Source organism: Rhinolophus ferrumequinum, chromosome 3 (genome assembly GCF_004115265.2).
Source record: "Rhinolophus ferrumequinum isolate MPI-CBG mRhiFer1 chromosome 3, mRhiFer1_v1.p, whole genome shotgun sequence".
Lineage (NCBI taxonomy): Eukaryota > Metazoa > Chordata > Mammalia > Chiroptera > Rhinolophidae > Rhinolophus > Rhinolophus ferrumequinum.
This window is the reverse complement of record NC_046286.1, coordinates 12,457,121-12,476,768: the sequence shown is the minus strand read 5'-3', so window position 1 is coordinate 12,476,768 and position 19,648 is coordinate 12,457,121. Positions and strand designations below refer to the sequence as shown.

General features: G+C 53.8%; 2 protein-coding genes across 3 annotated transcripts; one reads left to right on the top strand and one right to left on the bottom strand.

The window, feature by feature from the left end:
* The first annotated feature begins 85 nt into the window (after positions 1-85).
* Positions 86-1,891, top strand: MEA1 (male-enhanced antigen 1). 2 transcript variants are annotated; one of them, XM_033103487.1, is made up of 4 exons: positions 86-214; positions 725-1,005; positions 1,091-1,193; positions 1,497-1,891. In XM_033103487.1, exons 2-4 carry the CDS (start codon positions 736-738, stop codon positions 1,646-1,648), a joined length of 525 nt encoding a protein of 174 aa, XP_032959378.1. In that variant the 5' UTR covers positions 86-214; positions 725-735; the 3' UTR covers positions 1,649-1,891. The 2 variants fall into 2 exon arrangements, with proteins under 2 accessions (XP_032959378.1, XP_032959377.1); XM_033103486.1 differs by having other exon boundaries at positions 138-243.
* PPP2R5D (protein phosphatase 2 regulatory subunit B'delta) lies at positions 1,775-19,572 on the bottom strand. The gene is made up of 16 exons (XM_033103474.1): positions 19,421-19,572; positions 14,751-14,828; positions 7,047-7,269; positions 6,614-6,813; positions 6,420-6,530; positions 6,211-6,303; positions 5,667-5,797; positions 5,475-5,534; positions 5,258-5,366; positions 5,031-5,084; positions 4,548-4,718; positions 4,314-4,441; positions 3,543-3,644; positions 3,377-3,449; positions 3,125-3,241; positions 1,775-2,970 (listed from the first exon to the last, which is right to left on the bottom strand). The coding sequence occupies exons 1-16, from the start codon at positions 19,445-19,447 to the stop codon at positions 2,833-2,835; spliced, it is 1,815 nt and encodes a 604-aa protein (XP_032959365.1). The 5' UTR covers positions 19,448-19,572; the 3' UTR covers positions 1,775-2,832.
* Positions 19,573-19,648: the final 76 nt, after the last annotated feature.

Below are 19,648 nucleotides of genomic sequence, written 5' to 3'. Positions count from 1 at the left end.
GGAGCCGAAGGAGTTTCTACGCATGTGCATACATGTGTCAAAAACTGTGTGTGGGGGGTCACTGGGCACTGCAGTCCCTCCCTTGTGGTCTGGGCAAGGGATGGCGGAGGCGGGGCAAGGGGCGGACTCCTAGTCCTCGCTTGCGTCAATCATGAGCACGGGGCGGGGCTGGAGACCAGGCACCTTAGCACGTCCTGCCCCGCCGGAAGTGAAGGTGCGGGTTCGGTCGCGGGCTCTGAGCGGGTGAGGCGCGCGGGGACACCGGCGCCGACAATCGGTGGGGGCGGGTGGGGGACGCCGCAGCTGGGGCCATTAGAGGGGAGCCCCTGGGCCCTGAAGGGCGTTTGTCAGGTGGTACAAAGGGAACCCCATGAAGAGAGGAGAAGGGGACGGATGCGCCCTGTCTAGGGGAGATCGTTTGGCAACCCGGAGTTCCCAAGTCGGTGGGGGAGAAGGGAGGGCGGGGTTCTGAAAGGAGTGTGTTTGGCCTCCGGTTGGGCTGTTATTTAAGAAATGGCCGAGCAAGGCGGGTGGGCCTCGGTTGGAGATTAAGAGCCATCTTACAATGTGGAGGACGTAGGAGAGGCTGGGGTCGGGTGGGGTGGAGGAAGGTTGGGGGCGTTTAAATGTTCTGTGGACTCCCAAGATCACAAGGTGGGTGGGTGGGAGGCTGAATATAGACCTGATTTCATCATATCCCTATCCTGCCTCCCTGTTCTTGCAGCCCCTGCCCGGATGGCAGCAGTAGTTCTAGGGGGAGACACCATGGGCCCTGAGCGTATCTTCCCCAATCAGACTGAGGAACTAGGACCACACCAGGGTCCTACAGAAGGCACTGGGGATTGGAGCAGTGAGGAGCCTGAGGAAGAACAAGAGGAAACCGGGGCAGGCCCTGCTGGCTACTCCTACCAGCCCCTGAACCAAGATCCTGAACCAGAGGAGGTGGAGCTGGCACCAATGGGAGATGGAGAAGATGTAGTCGCCGACATCCAGGATCGGATCCAGGTACGGTGGAGGAGGCATTGTTCCTGAGCAGGTGAAGCTGGGATCCGTGGACTGGCCCTGAACTATCTTATCTCTGGCTCTGCAGGCCCTGGGGCTTCATTTGCCTGACCCACCATTAGAGAGTGAGGGCGAAGATGAGGAGGGAGCCACGGCATTGAGCAACCACAGCTCTATTCCCATGGACCCAGGTAAAAGAGATCAATTTTTCATTCTGGAATAATTATGGAGGAAAGGGACTGGATAGAACAAAGAGGTCACAGAGGAATACCCTGTTCCTAAAACAACAGTTTATAATCTAAGATTTTGCAGACTTCAGAATCCCGATGAAATGCTATTCTGCTAGACTTGGGGAACGGGCAGGCTTGCCTAGAAAATAACAGATGGATTTGGTGACCTGGCTAGCCCAGTGGCTCTGGGTTAATTAAAGGAATGGGAAGGGGAGCTGGTCCCATTGTTTCTCTTCTCTTATTGGTCTCTGCCTGTGATTTCAGAACATGTAGAGCTGGTGAAAAGGACAATGGCTGGAGTAAGCCTGCCTGCGCCAGGGGTTCCGGCGTGGGCTCAGGAGATATCAGATGCCCAGTGGGAAGACGTGGTACAGAAGGCCCTCCAAGCCCGGCAGGCATCCCCTGCCTGGAAGTGACCACCTGGAGGGCTGCCTTACCTCCCTGCATTCCATAGCGGAACCAGCACAGGACTGAACACATCTCTGGTTGTAATGTCCAGTTCCATCCTCCCCATCTCTCCCCTTCCACATCAAGGCAAATCAGACTTCTCAGAGACCCACTTTATTCAATTCTGTACATATGGGGACATCGGCCCAAGCCCAACCCACCTTCGCATGTATCACTCTGGAGAATAAAGCACCCTATGTACACAGCCAAAAGCTGCACTGCCTGTGCCCCTGGGACCTGGGTCTGGTCCTCCTAAGCCCTTGCCCCTCCATGGTACCTGAAAGGGACAAGTGAAGGCCTGCCCAGCATTAGCACAAACAAGGAAATAAATAGGTGTTGGGGGAGCCATGCTTGGGGCACTGCTCCCTGCTTCCTTCCTCCTAACTTTGGGAACCAACGGCACAGGAAAGCAGTCAGCCCCAGGTGGTCCCTTCCATGTCTGTGATCCCAGGGCTGCTGCTCACCAAAGAAAGGGCACAGGGGAGGGTGTTTGTTCATCCTCTTCTCTTGGTCCATCTGGGCCCTTTATTCATCACCTACTGTCCATAGCCTATGCATTTCTCTGTTTGACGTCCCATGTGGTCTTGGTCAGGTAGAGGGTAAGAGGAAATAATACAGCCCCCTCAGCCTGCGCACTGCGGGGGCTGGGGGCCTCCTTGTGCTGTGGGGGGTTGGCGCCCCTCCAGCTACTGACTCCAGGGGCCAGTGGGGCTTGGCATAACTTTGGTGAGAATAATCTCCTGCCGCTCCCTGTGTGCCTCTGCAGGGGAGGGAGAGGAGACCCCTGGAGTCCAAATGAGGATGAGGGGAAGAGGAGAGGAGCATATGTATTCCCGTGTGTATTTCTCAGAGCAGCCTCAGGTAGCTGTGGGGTTAGGAGCAGGAGGGGGACAGGCCTCCGCAGTTCTCTGAGCACGAAGCAGCTTAGTGCTCAGCCCATCTCTACTAGCCACAGGTAGGCATGAACACATTTTGGGGAGAAGAGGGACCACGCTGTGGGTGTCCCTGCTTCAAGTGCCGCATCACCCTCCCTAGAGGAGCTAGACAGGCACTGCCTTGCCCCGTGTCGGTCAGTGGGGAGCAGAGGGTGGAGGGCGAGGGCGGCGTCCCCGGGCTGCGTGGGCTGTGGCCCTGTGGAGGGAAGGTGAGGGCGTCAGAGAGCCTCTTGGCTGGCAGTTAAGAACTCTTCCGCCCGTTTGTGTGCCTCCAGTGCCTTCATGGTGTACACGTCCTGGGGCAGCTCTGACTTCCTCCGAAGCAGCACTTTCTCCTTTTTGATGTCCTTTAGCATCTGTGTATGGATACAGGGAAGGCGAGGAACGGTGACCACTTCCCAGTACATTCTATTGTTTCCTCCCCACATTCCTGGGCTCTGCTGCTCCTGTCTCCTCTCCCTCCCAGAGCTGTCTTTAGCCTCTCTCCCCCCTCCCTCTGTGCCCTGCCACCTGCATGGCCTCTGTCTCCACCGCCCTCTTCAGAAGCTGGATGTCCTCTGCTGTGGGGGTCTCTGTCTCCATTGAGTACACAGGTGGCAGTGGTGGCGGAGCTCGGAACATGGGATACTGAGAAGGAAAGGAGGCGTGGACGTGTGGGGAGAGCCACTTCAGAAGTCTGTCTGCCTCTACGCCCCCTCAAACAAACCCGCCCGCAGACCAAGATGGACCCCTCAGTGCAGGGTAACGGCAGAAAAACCTCACCTGGGGATTAAGTCGGGCCAGCTCCTCGATCTTTTGCCACATCTCTTCTCTTTCCTTCATTCGGAAGCGGCCCCTGAGGAAGCAGAGACAGGATGGGGGTTGGGCTTGAGAGAGAAGCCAAGGGGGGCTGGTGGACAATAAAAGCGCTGCAAGCGGACATACGCACTTCTGCTTCTCCGCCTTGTACTGCTGTGTGCAGTCATCAAACAGCTTCTGATTCATCTCCATAAACAGCTTCAGGGCGTTGTAGATCAGCCCATGGATTGTCCTGCCACGGGGTGGGGGGGGGAAGATGAGCTATGGAGGCCCAAGCCTGCCCTTCGTACTAGGACCCCAATTTGCCCTCTCCTAGGAGGTGTCTGCTAAGAGCTTTCTCAGTTACTAGTCCTATTTCACAAACGCTGCGGTGTAAGCTCATCTCTCTGACCAAATCACGTGACTTGAGGTGGGCATTTCGGGGTCTTTACAAATATTGGTCCGCTTATCCATCCTCCTCCCACCCCGTGCTCCACGACCCACCTTCTTCCACTACTTCCTATGCTCTGGGCCACACTAATGGGCTCCCAGCAGCATGAGAGGCATCTGTGCTACAGGCTCCCTGCTTTTAGCAGGAAAGCCTTTTTACAACCCTGGGATTCAACACGTACTAGGAAGGTCACATGAGCTTCTCACAGCATGGAATTAAGTCTCCAAAGCTGCAGACTCTCTGACCACAAGAAGAGGTGTAACACAGGCCACTGCTCTGCTGTTTGGTATCACAGGGGATCCTCACAAGGTATCTTCTCCCCAGTCAGTCCCTCAGGTCCTATCAACGTGCAGCGGGCACCCACCCCACTCGCTGAGTGAGCACATGAGACTGTCGGCTCTTTTGATCTCCCACGCTCTCACAGGTTCCCAAACCAGAGCCCCAGGGCCAAACCCCACGCCAGCCCCCTACTTGTTCCAGTGGCTCTTGGAGTTCCTGTAGAGTGCAGGGAACATGATGGGGAGGACGCGGGCAGCATTGTCACTTATCAGGCTCATGATGTACTCATTGTTCCAGTAATAGAGAGCACGTTCTGCCACCTGGTGGGGACAGACGGGACTCCGTGGGGACACGGCTAGCTTTGCTCAAGAACACCCGTTGGTGTCTGGGAGGCAGGGGCTGGGCCACGCTGCGTCTGGGTCTCACCTGGAAATGGGGGCTGGAGACACACTTGGCCAGCTGGCGGAAGAGTGGTTCCATCACTTTGCTGAACTCCGAAGGTTCAATGACATCCAGAATCTCCTCCAGCTCATTCAGGAACATCACCTCCTTGGGGCTGTGGGTCTTGGGCCAGAACTTGAGAAGTCCCACAATCACCTGTGAGATGAGGAGGACACGGGGGTCAAATTGTCCCTCAACACTTGCCTGGTTCTCCAGGAAGCCTTCCTACCCTCCCCACCACCCAACTCCCTGGTGGGCACAGCCTGGGTGGCCCCCACAAACTGCTCATGTTTCTCTGGCTTGGATCTGTTTCCTAGGTGTCCACAGGTTTTCCTTCTCCTTCAGAGAGGAAGCTATGTCACCAGTTGGGCCACATCCCCCCCGAGCACCCGCTTACAGCACTGCTCGACAGGTACAGACGGGCAAGTGCTGCTGACTGAGAGGGACCCTGGGGCTTAGAGGAATTACCGGCTCGGTGAGACTGCTCTCCTTCTCCAAGAACTGTACCACACAGTATGCCAGCTGCGAAAAGGTTGAGGTAGAGAGGAGGTGAGTGACAGAAGCAAGACCCCAGAAGAAAAGGTGTAGAGAGGAATTAGCCACTCCCTCTGCCACCCCATCCCAGCCGGAATACTTCCCTCCCTCTCTTTTCTCTGTTGCGAGGGTCAGGGGTCATCAGGAGGAAGGCAGCTCACCTGAGGGTGGTAGACACTCAGGGACTTGACCTTGTGAAGGGGAAGCAAGACACGGATAAGGAACATCTTGTGCTCTTCCTTGAGGGGCAAGGCAAAGCCATTGATGATGCTAGGAGTTAAGGGAGGCTCGTGAGGACCAAAACAGAGCCCGGTCCGAGCTCAAGGCGCTCAGCCTCCCAACTGTTTTCAGGCATGTGTGCCCCACCCCACCTCTCACCTGCCCAGGATCTCCAGGAGCTCAGCAATCCCGTTGTGATGCTCTGTCTCATAGATGAACCTAGGGGAAGAAAAATGTCTCTGGACCCCCCCTGATGCCCCTCCAGCATTGTCCAGTTCCCCCTACCTCTCTTCTCCCACCCCATCTCAGTGGGGACTGGCTTTGCTCCTAAGCCTGGGCTCCTGGCCTCACCTGTAGAAGATGTGGTTGATCTGCCTACGGATATAAGCCCGGAGACCCAAAAACTTGCCATAGATGCGATGCAAGATGGTCTTGAGGAAGTCCCGCTCTCGAGGGTCCTCACTGTCAAATAGGTCCAAGAGCTGGGAGCAGGTAGGAGGAAAAGCGGTGAGCGAGGCAGCCGCCGAGGGAGGTGGGGCGGGGGGGACATAGGATCCTGGCCAGGGGAAGCCCAGAGGTTCTCTGAAGAGGGGGAGTGGGGACAAGTCTCTGGAAAGAGTGATTCTATTACACTGCTCTACCCCAGGTGCTGTCTGAGTATGCAGGTTTGCACGCCCCCATTGAGGGGGGGAAGGTAACTTGTGTTGTTCTTCTGTTTCCTTCCATTATGCTGGAAACTTCTTAAGGGCAGAGTCGGTCTGTGTAAACCCCAAGACGCAGCTGCAAGCCAACATATGCAGCAGCAGGAGAAAGAGCAGCTGGACTGGAGTGAGGGGACTTGGCACTAGAGTTCATGAACTGGAAGGAGTGGGGGAACAGGATTTCAGGGACTCACAGCAAGGACAAACTTCTGGTCAATGTACTTCTTGGCAATGTTTGGCTGGAAATCCGGAGACTCGAGGAAACGTAAGAAAAACTCGTACACGAGCTGGGGGAGGAAAGGAGCATCCACTTAGGGGGTATGGGACGTACCCCTGGCAGCAGGTCTCACAGTGCCCCAGTCCCTGCAGCCAGGGCCAGCCTCCCCGCTTTCCCTCCGGGTACCTGCAAATGTGGCCATGCGGCTTCCAGGGTGGGCTCATCTTCCTCTGGGTCGAACTCGGCCCCGGTGGGATTCGATGAAGGTGGCAGCGTCCGGAAGAGGTTCACTGAAAACTGAGGGGGAGGGCCCAGGTGAGAGCTCCGTCCGAGCTTCTCTGGCCCCCACCCCGCCTGCTTTCCCCTTTCCCTGTGCCCACCATGGTGACAGCCTCAGGGTAAATGGCCTCGGTGACAACATCGCGGCTATGGGTGATGTACTCCACCATTTCGTTGAGTCCTGCCCGCTTCACCTCCTTGAATTTGAGGTCACTGAGTGGGTCTGACACAAAGTCAAAGAGGACGCAGCACTGGCGCAGCTTCTGGATAAACAGCTCCTCCCGCTCCTGGGTTGGCGAATCTGGAAGGGGGCCCCCACAGTCAGGTTCTTCACTGACATGCCCTACTCGCCTCACAGGGCTTTCCCCTAGCCCGTCCTGCCTCCATCCTGCTCCCCTGGCACTCCCAGCCCCGGTGGAATCACCCCTCACATTTGCTACAATTCCCATCCCCACAAAATACCACAAAGCTTTCTTCTGCTAACACCCGGTGCCCCCTAGGCTTGGTGCACCAGCCCCAGATCTTTCCGAGTACCTTTCAGAGCAGGAAGCTTCTGCAGCTCCCGGTTCTTGCTGAGGTTGAAGCGGGAGGAGCTTTGCCTTCGCTCCTTCTTGACAATCTGGGGCCCCCCTGAGTACTTGATTTTGCTGAGCTGCGTGGGGGGTGGTGTGCTGTTGCTGGGACGCTTGTTGGATGACGGTGGCTGAGACGGGGGCTGCGGCTGGGCCTGGGGTTGTGGCTGTGGCTGTGGCTGGGCCTGATCAAACAAGTGAGTTGTTGAAGTCCAAACTCCTCCTCCCACCCCAGGCCGGGGCCGCCGTCCGTCCATTCCCCAGTCCATGTATGCCTGTGCAGACCTGGGCAGTGAGGAGCTGTCCCCTGCCCTGGAAGGAGCCAAGGCCAGGGTCACAGATAACTATGGGTTATCCCTGGAAGGGAGTGGTCACGGAGTCTTGTCTCCCCAAGTGATGCCTCTTGCCTATCCATACAGAGCTTTCTCAATGTTCACTACAGTTCATGAACAGGCAAAACTAATTGATGGTGACAGAGTCAGAAAAGTGGCTATCTTTCCGGGGCTGAAGTAGGGGTGGTGAGGGGTGGTGTGTGGGCACTGACGGAGGAGGGGCATGAGGAACCTTCTAAGTCATTCTCTATCTGGACTGCATCTGCGAGATGGTGCACAGCCTATACTCACGTACAAGTTCACTGGGCAGACACCTAAGATTACTGTACTGTCCCACTTTACTGAATGTGTGACGGTCTTTTATGACAAGTTAAAAGACATTCATTCCCATGTCTCGGTAGTTTCACTACTAAAAACATAGCTTAAGAAAAATCCTAACTATAAAAGAAGGCTTTGGCCTTGTTATATTTTTTACAGCCTTATGTATAACAGGAAAGAAAGGAAGAAATGGGGTATCATGGAGTTAAAATCAAGTTTATGACAACTATGTACTAAATATAATCATGCATGGTTCCGCTGTGAAAAATATTTACACAGTCAGAGTAATTTACCCAAAATTGGTGCTAAGTCTTTTGGGAGGAGGGGAAATGTCCACAGGGCGGTGTAAGACACCAAGGCCTTCGTTTTCCACGGTAGGAAGTCAACAGATAATATCAAAACCTCAACAATTAAAAAAAAAGTGGAAGACTCTTATTTGAAAATCATAGAAGTCCATCTCCAAGGAAGGAGTTAGGAGTTGAACGTGGTTGTCACCGACCAACGGGGGGGTGGGGGGGCCTGGGCAGGGGCTGCCCTTTCCATTACAAACCCGAGACTTTCTGAACGATGTACATGTTCACGTCTATCATGTTGATACAAATGTAAAATAAGGACACTAAGAACAGTGCATGCAAAAGGAGCTCTCGCACCTTACGACACAGGCACAGAACCCAAAACCCTGGGAAGAAAAGGAAAAGAACAAGACCAAGTGCACCACTGTGGTCGTGACTATCTCCTGTGGTAACAGAATGATGGATGATTTTTTTCTCCTTTTCGATATTTTGTACAAGCTGACATTGCTTTGATCTTGAGAGAAATACAGCTAATTTTTAAAAGCTACCTCTATGCTTCTTCCTAGACACGCGTGCAGAAGCCCATTTGCAGAAGCCTACACACAGATATTTGCACAGCAGTCCACCTACAGGTATTGTCCAGGTAACCCCATTGGAAGAGGAGAGAGGCTGAGCCACGGGACAGCCCTTGCCCCCAACCAGGGACTGCAGTAGGGCTAGAGGAGTGAAGCCACGTCCAGATGGGCACCCAGAACACAGGAAAGTTGTCCTGTCCTCATACCTGCCATCCCCACCTCCTCTCCGGTCCCCTCCATAAACTCTTACTTCATACCATAAGGAGTCGGGGAATTTAAAATCCTCTGGGATAGGAGAAAGGGAGGCATGTTATGTTTTGTAAGCTCTGAATTTTTGATAGCAACAATTACGTCGAGCTTGTGACCTAATTGGGGATCAGAGAATGGGGAGGGAGGACGGGATCCAGCCTGAGGCAGGTCTTGGGTCCAGTGTGGTTCATTACCACTTTGGCCATTTGGCCTCCTCCTCCACCTAAAATGACGGCCCCAGATACCAACTGGACGAGGGGAACGCAAGGCAGTGGGGCAAATCAGCCATCATACACCTCTCCTGCCATGACCAGCACTCCGCTAGTGTGATTTTGGTTAGTGTGGGGCACCTGGAGTCTGGGGTGTCTCTTCCCGTATATGGCAGGTAGGTCACACGTTGATGGAGGGCGGGGGAGAGAGGCAGAAGTTTGGGGGGCTAGAGTTTGGTATGCATCAGATGCTCTCCTGCTTTGTGCCTCCATTTCCCTGTCATAGGAACAAACACACCCTTATCTGTGGAGCTTAAGGATCAAGGGCAGACAGGCGTGACTGCCTGGGTTTGACTCTTGGCTCTGCCATTTATTAGCTCAAAGTCATATAGTCGCTCTATGCCTCAGTTTCTTCATCTGTAAAATGGGAATGACAATAGTACTTAACTCAAAGGATTGTAATAAGGATTTAAATGAACAGTACAATGCACACAGCAGTGTTTTATAACACTTTTTATAACAGTATCTAAAAGTATCTAATACAGTATGTAAAAGTGTTTTATAACACTTTTTTATAACAGTATCTTCTATTACTGTTATTCATTATTTCCCATCCCTGGATTTTAGGAATGCATCCTGGAAACTCCTGAAATTAACACACCTCAAAGGTTCCTTAGAGTCCATTATCTTCCTTGTTTTAAAATGGGGGAACCCAAGAAGGCATTGCATCTTTTAAGACCCAGCTTAAATCCCACCTTTTCCCAAAAACCCTTCTCAGATGACTCCACACCTTGGGTATCCACCTCGTCCCCAGCCTCCTGACACTACTTGTCTGTCCCACTGGCTCTGTGATCACCTCCGGTGACACCTCTTGCTCTATCTGTTCACGTGCCATTCCCCCCACTAGAGAGCAAAGGGCCTTTGAAAGCCTGGACCCTGGTTTGCACAGCTCTGGGTGCCCTCAGCACTAGCACCTGGTAGGCATTCAACAAATGTTTGATTGGTTGATTGACTGGGGGCTAAGCCCAGGCCCCTCCCCACAAGCCCTTCCTGTACCAATCTAGAAACCCTCAGAACGGAGCCCTGGCCAGAGGCAGGAGCAGAGTGGGAGGGGGAAACATTAGTGTGAGAAGTTCTGTGGCAGTCGAGGAAGAAGCCTTGGGAAGAACACGTCCCCAAGTGTTCTTGGGAAGAACTCCATCCCCCCAGACAGACACAGATACTCTGCACCTTCACGAACCTCACACCGAGGGCACGTCCAGAGAAAGGAGCCATCCTTCCCGGCGAGGGAGAAACAAGGCCTCCATTTTCTCTGCTAACGACGAGGGCATTGGACTAGCTCAGTGGTTTCCCAGCCATTCTCCACGTAAGGTTTCAAGGGAAGACATGGCTAAAAAGCAAAGTTTAAAAACCACCCAACGAGTTGGTGCCTATGGTCCCTTCCCCACTAGGATTGCATTAAAGGCTGGGGGGACTGGGGAGCAGCTGAGCAGGCTGAGCCTGCCCCACCCCCACCCCGCAGGGCCACCCCTGTTTTATAAGAACCAGACTCCCAGGCCCCAGACACAAAAAGCATCTGAGAGACAGCTGGGCCAGCCAGCAAAGCCCCTGGCTGCCAAGCCTCCATGAGGCATCACTGGTCTGAGTCTATTCGCCCTTGGCCAGGAAACATGCTCGTCAGAAGGGAGGTATGGAGATATGCCAGCAACTCACTTCACGTTCAACACTTTGTCCTAAAAGCTCCAGCTTCTAACTTCTCCTCCACTGACCTGGGCGGGGGGAGGTGGGAGGCAGGTGAGTCCCCTGGAGAACCTTGTGCGGCCATCAGAGCATGCGTGGACACTGATTAAAAGCAGTGGGGCCAACCTGCTGTCCACCCCTCCTATAGCCTGCCTGCTCCCATTTCTGAGACTCTGCAGTGGCCCTCTCCTTGAGACTCTGCTTGAAGTACGTTCTCCTCCCACTTCTACTAAACTCTCAACAGGATCCACACTCCAAGAAGCCTTCCTAGATTCCGGCCTCCAGCAAGTAAGTGGCGCCCTGAATTTCCACACCACGCTCACACAGGAGACGGCCACTACACTTGCCAACTATATTCCGAACCAAACCTGGTCCAACCTGATCCTCACACACCCACCATCAACCCACACATTGAAACGTAAATAAAACAGGAGATAGAAATATGATTTAAGCACCACAGAAACTATTGTAACAGAAAGACGAAAGATCAACAGTGAAAAATGCAAAGATCAGGGTTATAGCTTTGGCATTGTGAATTAACTAGCCAAAAACTAAAAAGATCGATTGTAGTGTAAAACCCTCAACACCACAGAGGCATTCTCTCCTATGCTGACAACGAGAGCTCCGTCGAGCTGTACTTAATTCGTTCCTTCATTTCTCCAATAAACATCACGCTCAGCATTAGAGATTAAAAGGTGAACAAAACCCGGCCCTTGCCCTCCAAGAGCTCACAGTCCAGTGGGCGCGACAGACACAAAAGCAGCTTTTAGTACAGGGAGATTCAAAAGCAGAGACAGCAACAAAGGATAGGGGAATACAGAAGGCTGAGCTAAACACTCTGCCTGAGAACGAGGGAGGGAAGATGTCCCTGGAAAGGTGACTTTTCATTTGGCTCTTAAAGGATAAACATGAGTTTAGGCAAAGAAAGAAAGGAGAGAAATAAAGCAGTCCAGATCAATGGAGCCGCATCGATGAGGGCCGTGCGTCATAAAAGCGCTCATTGTATTAGAACATGGCATGTCCGGTGGGCAAGAAACCAGGACGGGCGCTAGAAGAACGGGGTGGGACCAGCACAGGAGGGCGAGGGTGGGAATTTTTGAACAAAGAGATGCCAATAGAGGTTTTCAAGTAAAGGACTGATACGACCAAAAATGTATTTAGGGTAACAACTCTGGCTATAGGGTGGCCAACCTAACGTGGGGGAGAATGGGATGATTTCTTCCTTCCTCTGCCCCCACTCCCAGAACTCAAGACTGGGCGTGCCACATAGAAACACCCACAGCACGGAACTGCTTTCTCCAAGAACAGACCAAGAAAGACCTCCGCCTGCAGCGGCAGGTCACAGTGAGTCTGCCCTAAACGCTCAAGGCTCCTTTCTATTCTGAGACTCTCTTTTAGAATCTTGGAGCCAGTGTCTCGTGTCATCTAGAACACAGGACAACTGGCTCCCAAGCTGCACGGACCTGGGTTGAATTCCAGCTCCGCTGTTTTACTGCCGAGTGAAAGTGATTTAACATCGATCGCTAAGCCTCAGTTTCGTCTGTAAAATGGGGGTGATGATGACGATGATGATGATAGAATGACCTCACGGGAGTGCTGGGAACATTAAATGAGATTTTAAGATTACATGCATGTCAAGTACTCAGCACAGAGCCTGGTGCAGTGTGTACTGGGTAGAAACGTGTCCCCTCCCCGCCAAATTCACATCAACCCAATATTTGTGAACATGACCTTATTTGGAAATAGGGTCTTTGCAGAGGTAATCAAGTTAAGATGAGATCACACTGGATTAGGCTGGGCCCTAAATCCAATAGGACTGGCGTCCTTATGAGAAGAGGGACATCTGGACACAGAGACACAAAGACAGACAGGGGAGAAGAGCATGTGACGATGGAGGCAAAGACTGGCGTGACGCGTCTATAAGCCAAAGAACGCCAAGGGTTGTTGAGCACCAGTAGGAGCTAGGAGAGGGGCGTGGAACAGACTCTACTCTAGGACCTCAGAGGGAGCCTGGCCTGTGGACACCTGGCGTTCAGACTTCTAGCCTCCAGAACTGTGAGAGAATAAGCCTCTGTTATTTTCATCCGCCAGTTTGTGGTAATTTGTTATGGCTGCCCTAAGAAACGAATATACAAGTCACGGTGCAATAAAATAAATGTTGGCTGCTATAATTATTAGGATCAATGGGAAGGACTGGCAAATGCTTAACACGGGAAATTTGGTGTAAGAGCCCAAAACTCTGGACGAGATGAAGGGCGATGAAAGGACTGTGCCAAACAGCTTCTGCTGACCTGCGCCTCACAACCTGGCCCCAACTTTTCCACCATCCCTCTGCCTGAGGCCACAGGGGTGCACTTTTAGAAATTCATGGAGCAGAATTCCTGCAGCTGCCTCATACAGGTGAGCCGTGAGCAGCGGTTCCCAACACAGAGTCCAAGGTGAACTCAACACCCTCCTTTTCCAGAGGGCTTGATATTGACACACTGCCTTTAACAGATTTGTCCAGAAAGGCAGTGGGTGGCAGCTGGTGCCAGAAGAGCAAACAGCAGGAGCCGGGACCTCGTCCTGAGGACAGGGTGGGTGGGCAAGGAAGGCCGCTTCCAGGACATGACATCCAATCTATCTAATAACAAGTTGGAGTTAGGCAAAAGGGGGGAGCAGCCCCCCACCTATTCCTTTCTGTCCCTTTCAACCAGGTTTCTAAGTCTCTCTTGTTGCTTTGAAGGTCAGTTGCCAGCTCCCAACGACATGCCCTGTGGGTCCCACAGATGTCGTCATTCCTGAAGGGAGGCTGAGCCCAGAGTGTCCCCCAGAAGCAGGGGCTGAGGATACTGGGAACCGAGAACAAGAACACACGAGTGTGGGGAAGAAGCCAGCTCTTCCCCTCAGAGCTCACAGGCTGGCAACACCCAGCGAGAAGGGCTAAGCGGACACCCGTTCAGATCCCTGTGCTCGTGCAGAGGGATTTATTTATTTTCTGCAGTCCTCAACTTCCATGTCTGTAAAATGGGGGAAACCCACCCTGCTTCTTCTAACTCATTACTCAACGGAGACCTAAACGATGGCCCCAGGTGACAGAAGTGATAGAATGACCTCTATCACCGATAGAATGACCTCTATTACCGAGGTGGTAAGGACCAGAAGGACCCAGAACAATCTAAATCCGGAGTTAACTCCAAACACTTGTTAACCGATCTCTTCTCCCAACACACTCGAGACCTGCCCATAATTAGAGCGCTCTGGGTCCTGTTCTCCTCCATCCCTCTGAACGGTTCAGAACGGGAGGCAGGCGAGAGGAATCAAGGATTACCAGCTCCTGGCTAACACGGGCACAGGCTCACCGTGTTCTCGGGACCCTTCACCAGCCTGAGCATCCCACCGAGCACTGAGCAAACTTTCTGGACTTCCTGAAGTGCCTCCACCTTCGTCTTTTCTCCGCCTGCCGTTTATTGCTTTACAGCCGGAGATTGCTGGGCTGCGCTGACCTCTGCTCGCGGCTGCCCTTCAGCAGCTCCCATCTGATCGGGACCAAGGGAAGTGGGCCCAACCCTGCCCGACTCAGGGCCACCAGCCACTCCCCACCTCCTGCCCCTCCCGGAGCCATGCTGAAGCCACTTGCCACACCACTGAGCACCTGTGTACTTCTTCCCTTCTCCCCGGGACCTAGTACCCCTAGCTTTTTGCCCGAAGGAAGAAGGAATGCTCCGTACTCAAAGCTGGCAGACAGAGAAACAACTTTCACAGGAATTGCTGGGGAGTCTGAAGAATGGGAAAGCTTATTTGGGCTACACCAGCCAAAGGGAAAGGCTGACTGAGGGAGGTGTGCATGGGCTGCCCAGGTCTCTCCCAAGCTCTCGAAGCCTCCTTCCCTCCTGTCCAGATCCTTCTAACCGTCCAGCAGTTGGAGCTGATGTCTGCAGCACGACTAGGGCTGCACCCACATTCATTACCTCCTCAGTGCTCTCGCCTCCACCATCCTTGCCCGAGCTGCTGGGCTTGGCCGTGCCTTTGGCAAGCTTGGGGGGCTCCTGAAGGAAGAAGATGGAGGTAGAGTTAGCAGATGCCAGGGGAAGGGAAAGACCTTGTCTGGACTCCTTAGGTCTTAGTTGTAATTGTCCAATTTCCTCAATCAGAACCCCTGAGCCTCTAACTTGTCCCCAATCCAAGGGAAGAGGGATTAGGGTACACAAAGGGAAATTCAGTCCCTCCACGGCGTTTAGAATCTGGTTGGGAAGGCATCTCCATCACACCATAATTAAGCATGATGGTGCTCTTTCACCTCCCAAGGTTAGCGTATGAGTTAGGGTCCGGGAGGGCCTCTGTCAAGAACCAGGGTGAGAAGTCTCAGGGGGAAAGCATCATGGAACAAGCTGCTTAGGCTGGCTGCTGGCTAAAGTGGGCAGAGGGTGCCGCAGGCTACCATGCTGGAAGGAGCCCCTCCTGTCCCCCAAGGCCATCTGGAAACATCTGGAGGCATTTTTTTGGATGTCATCAATAGCACCCAGACCAGAGGGTGCTACTGGCATACCCAGTGATGGTACAGGCATGGGAGCTGTCCCAAGAATGCCTCGCTGGATGAGCATCGGGGTGAGGCCCTGAACTGCTACAAAGAATGAGCAGTAGTCCCAAGGATCCCTCGGGAACCTGGCCACTGGCTCAGAGCCCTGGCCTACCCAGCATCTCTTCCTATGCTTCCGGCCAAAACAAGCAACTGCACAGGAACAGGATGGGGAAAATGTGGAAAAGACTTGGGGATTTAAGTCTGGCTGCAAGCTGAAAACAAATCATTGGTGTGCCATGGCGGCTCCCATGACCTTCTATCCACTTAACAGACCGGTGTGGCGTGCTGGGCACTGGGAGACACTGACGTCCTTAGCACTGACGGGGCCACTCTGGAGGCTCTGGTTCAGCTGTGAGCATCAGACTTTGGGAGGGACAAAGACAAACCCTAAGTTTTCTTGGGGGAGGCGGTGGCTGGGAAATACAACCCATACTGGGAGTGGATTCAAAAGCATGTCCTGAGAGCAACAGCTGCAGGAACTGGGAGAGGTAACAATGGAAGGGAGGAGTCATGGCGGGAGGGGCAGCACGAGGGATCTTTACAAATAACTATAGGGCTGCTCTGTGGACTAAAGATGCCACTCCTTCCATGTGGCTCCAGAGGCCCAAGAGCCACGGCCGGAGCGGCAGGAAGACAGGCTGAGGCTCCAAACAAAGAAGAATTTTCTCCTGCACAGAAACCGGCTGCTTAATGAGGCTGCAAGCGCCCCAACCCCAAGAGCATTCAAGCCGGGGAGCACTCAGGCCTCCTCTAAGGCCTTCTGCAGAATGGACTCAAGCCTTCAGTGAAGACCGGCTTGGAGGGCCATGAAAATCACCTCTAGCTCGGAGATTCTGTGACTCAACAGCACGCGAGCCCCTTCCGTGAGAAGTGTTAAATCAAGTGATTGTGACTATGGGGGCAAAAGGATTTCAGGAAGAAGAGAGCTCTGTGTGGGCTGCAGTAGGGGGAAGGCTTCCTGGGGGAAGGGAGGAAGGAAGCCATTCGCAGGTGTAGAGCATCTCGCACCAGCAGGCAGGAGCTCCGTCTTTGGGCTGAGCCCTCTCCCACTGCCTACTGACCAGGCTGGGCTCGCTGAGTCCTCACCGAGCGGCCAGCGAGTGGCTCAGAGGGGCGGAGAGGAAAAGGATGACGGGGGTACAGTCAGGACACACCACTGAGGTGACAGTCTGCACACATCCCAGATGTGGGCCCTTGGACAAAGCTGGTCCCTCTTTGTACATGTCTCATCTCTCTACTTGATAAGTTCCTGATTCTTTTTTGTGCCCCTCCACCCACCGTACAGCTCTCAGGGAATGTGCCTAAGAGGGATCCCAGCTGCCTGGGGGTGTGGGTGTGGGAAAACCAGGCACACCACTCTTGCTCCCTGGCTCCTACACAACAGGTGAAGGGCACACACCTCAGCCCAGCCCAGCAGTCCAGTGCTGCATGGCACCGTGGTTTGGAGCCAGCCTTGTGTTCCGGGCTCAACTTTGACGAGTTATATAATCATGGGCAAATGAACTAGCCTCTTTGAGCCTCAGTTTCCTCATCTATTAAGTGACGACAATCATGGTACCTAATTCCCTTAGCACGGTGTCTGGTACATGAAAACCTTAATGTTAGTCAATGTTATTACTAGTATAATGAACAAGAAGGAAGTGGGAGGGAGCCAGGGAACCCCACCCAGGAACCTAAGAGAGATAAGTCCCAGCTCAGAACGTGAGGGAAGAGGAGGGATGCAAATCCTCCCAAGCGATTGACTCAGCATCCATCCATTGAGTGCCTACTGTGTGCAAGGGAGATGCCGAACCAAAATGGAGCTTAGTTATCTCAAGGAAAAGAAAAGACTTGTCCACAATTGATTCCAGCCCAAGGGAACACAAAAGGGCCACAGGTGACCTATCGAGAGTTCTACAAATCCAGGGGAGGAGGGAGAGCTCAAGCCCAATCGCAATGGAGGGTTTCAGGAAAGGCTTCAGGGAGGAAACTTGGAAGGCTGACTATGACTGGGGCCAACAGAGATGAAGGGGGAAGGGGACAGGTAATGGATGCTCAAGAAAAATCCTCTACCCATCCCTTCTTTCTGCCTCCACCACATCCAGGCAAACCTCAGTCACACGTCACCTCCCTCCTCCTCAGGACTTGTATCTCCTCCTCCACTGAAGGAGGCCAAATGCAATTGGAAATCAAAAGCAGAAAGTTAAACCTTCAAGGGGATCAGAGATGCCTGGCCCTCTGCACGCTGATCCTTCCAATACTCTTTTCCAACCAAATACTTAGCAAGTCTAATTAAAAAGTTTTCTTCTTCTCAGTCATCTGGTAGAGAAAGGCTTTTTGGGGATAGGACAGTAGCCATTCCCTTGGACTAAAACCTACAGGTAGGTGGGGATCTCACCAGCTTCTCCTGAATTCCATGCGCCTCCACACTTCTTGAAGGAGCCCCTTAGCCCCTGGTGTGACTGACTTGTATGTGTATCACCTATAGCTAAGCTACCCAACCTCACCTTAGCCTGCCCACTCCCCAAAGACAGGGACTGGGGTGGGGCACACAACCGTGCCCAGCTCAGCACCCCAGGAGGTTCAGCGCCCAGTACACCATCACTAACCCTACACTCAGAACGTCAGGCCCTGAGAGGTGATGGGGACAACCCCAAATCAGAGCTGCCGGGCAGATCTCCAACAGCCCCAGGATAAAGAGTTTCATTGATAAGGTCAGAGATTGGCCCAGCAACCCAGCCAATCAGAGGGCAAATGAAAGCAAGACACCTCTGGGGTCATAAAGATGGGTTGCTTTATGCTGGTGCAGAACCCAGGTCAGAGCTTTCCCCCACCGCGAGAGGCCAGCCAGGAGAGAAGCTGGGGGAGGCTGGAACTGGTATCCTAGCATCCTCTGGGTGAGTCTGTACCTCAAAGGAACCACACCTCTGAGTCAGACTCAGCAACAGCAGGAAATAGAGGGTAGAGAAAGGCAGGGATGAAGAACAGGGGAAGGCGGTATGGAGGTAGAAGAAGGTGAAAGAAGGCAACATCAAGAAATGGCCTGTATCAGGACACCATGCCAAAGGCCAGGGTGTTTCAGAGGTGGCTGGCCTGTGGGCTAAGAAGGAAAAGTAATCAGAGAGTTAGGGCAGATGCCGGATTTGTAGACAGTAATGGCCCAGGAAAGACAGAAGTCCAGCACCGATGCAAAAAAGGAAAAATGCAAAGGATTAAGGGAAGAAGCCTGCTCAGATTTGGAAAGGTGACTGGTTTAAAGAAACTGGGAGTTAGTTGATGCTTCTTAGGGGGGACTTTGGTACAGGAGAGGCCTTTATGTCAGGAGCCCTGATATTGCAGCGGGGCCTCCCGCAGGCTGTGTGACCTTGGCCAAGTCCCTTCCCCTGTCCAAGCCTCAGTCTTCTCATCAGTACCTGGAGGGATTGCACTGAATGCGCTCCCATCCAGCACAGACATTCTGAGGTTCCATCCACAGAAGGAAGGCTCCGTTCTGGCTTACAAGTTTGTGTGTGAAGGAAGAAAGAGAGGGAGGGGCCTAGGCCAGATTTGGTGGAGAAGAGAGAAAGCAGAGCTGTTCTAGGTCAGGGAGCTTGGCAGAGCGGGAGAAGGGGGTGTAGGGGACGATGGAAAAGGCCAGCCCAGGCCCAAGAGGGTGAGAGGGGGAGGGAAGAGGCTGGGGGGGGGGGGTGCTGGGGGGAGGTGCAGTCTCAGATGAGGGGCTGTCCCAAACGAGCAAATGGGTGGGGGCTGGGGGAGAGTGGTGGGAGCAGAAAAAGCAGAGGAGTGACCCGGGATTGGGGCAGATCTGGAGGGAAGGGGTTACCCTAGGCCGTGGGTATGTGGAGGAAGGAAGGGAGGTGTAAGTGGGGGGACTCTATCCCGGGCAAGGTGAGGGAGCTTTCCCAGCTGCAGCACAGGCTGGGGGTGCGACCAGCAGCGGAGGCGGAGGGCTGGCCCAGGGAGTCCTACGGGGGCCGGACGGGAGGGTGAGTCTGGGGCTGTCCCGGGCCTGGCTCGGGCCCCTCCCAGAGGTCCGCGCAGGCCCCAAGGCGGAGGCGCGGGAAAATGGGCCACGCTCACCTTCTCCTTCTTCAGTTTATAGGGCATCTCGGCCCGTCCGGACCCGGCCCGGCTCCTGCGGCCCCGCTCCGGCTCCGGCTTTGCTCGGCCGCACTCGGCCCGCTCGGCGTCTCTTCGCCACCGCCTGCGCGCTGCGCCCGGGTCGAGCGGTATCTGCGCCTCCAATTGGCCCGAACTCTTACAAACCTGCCTGACAACCAGGCGCCGCCTCTTCGGATTGGTTATTGG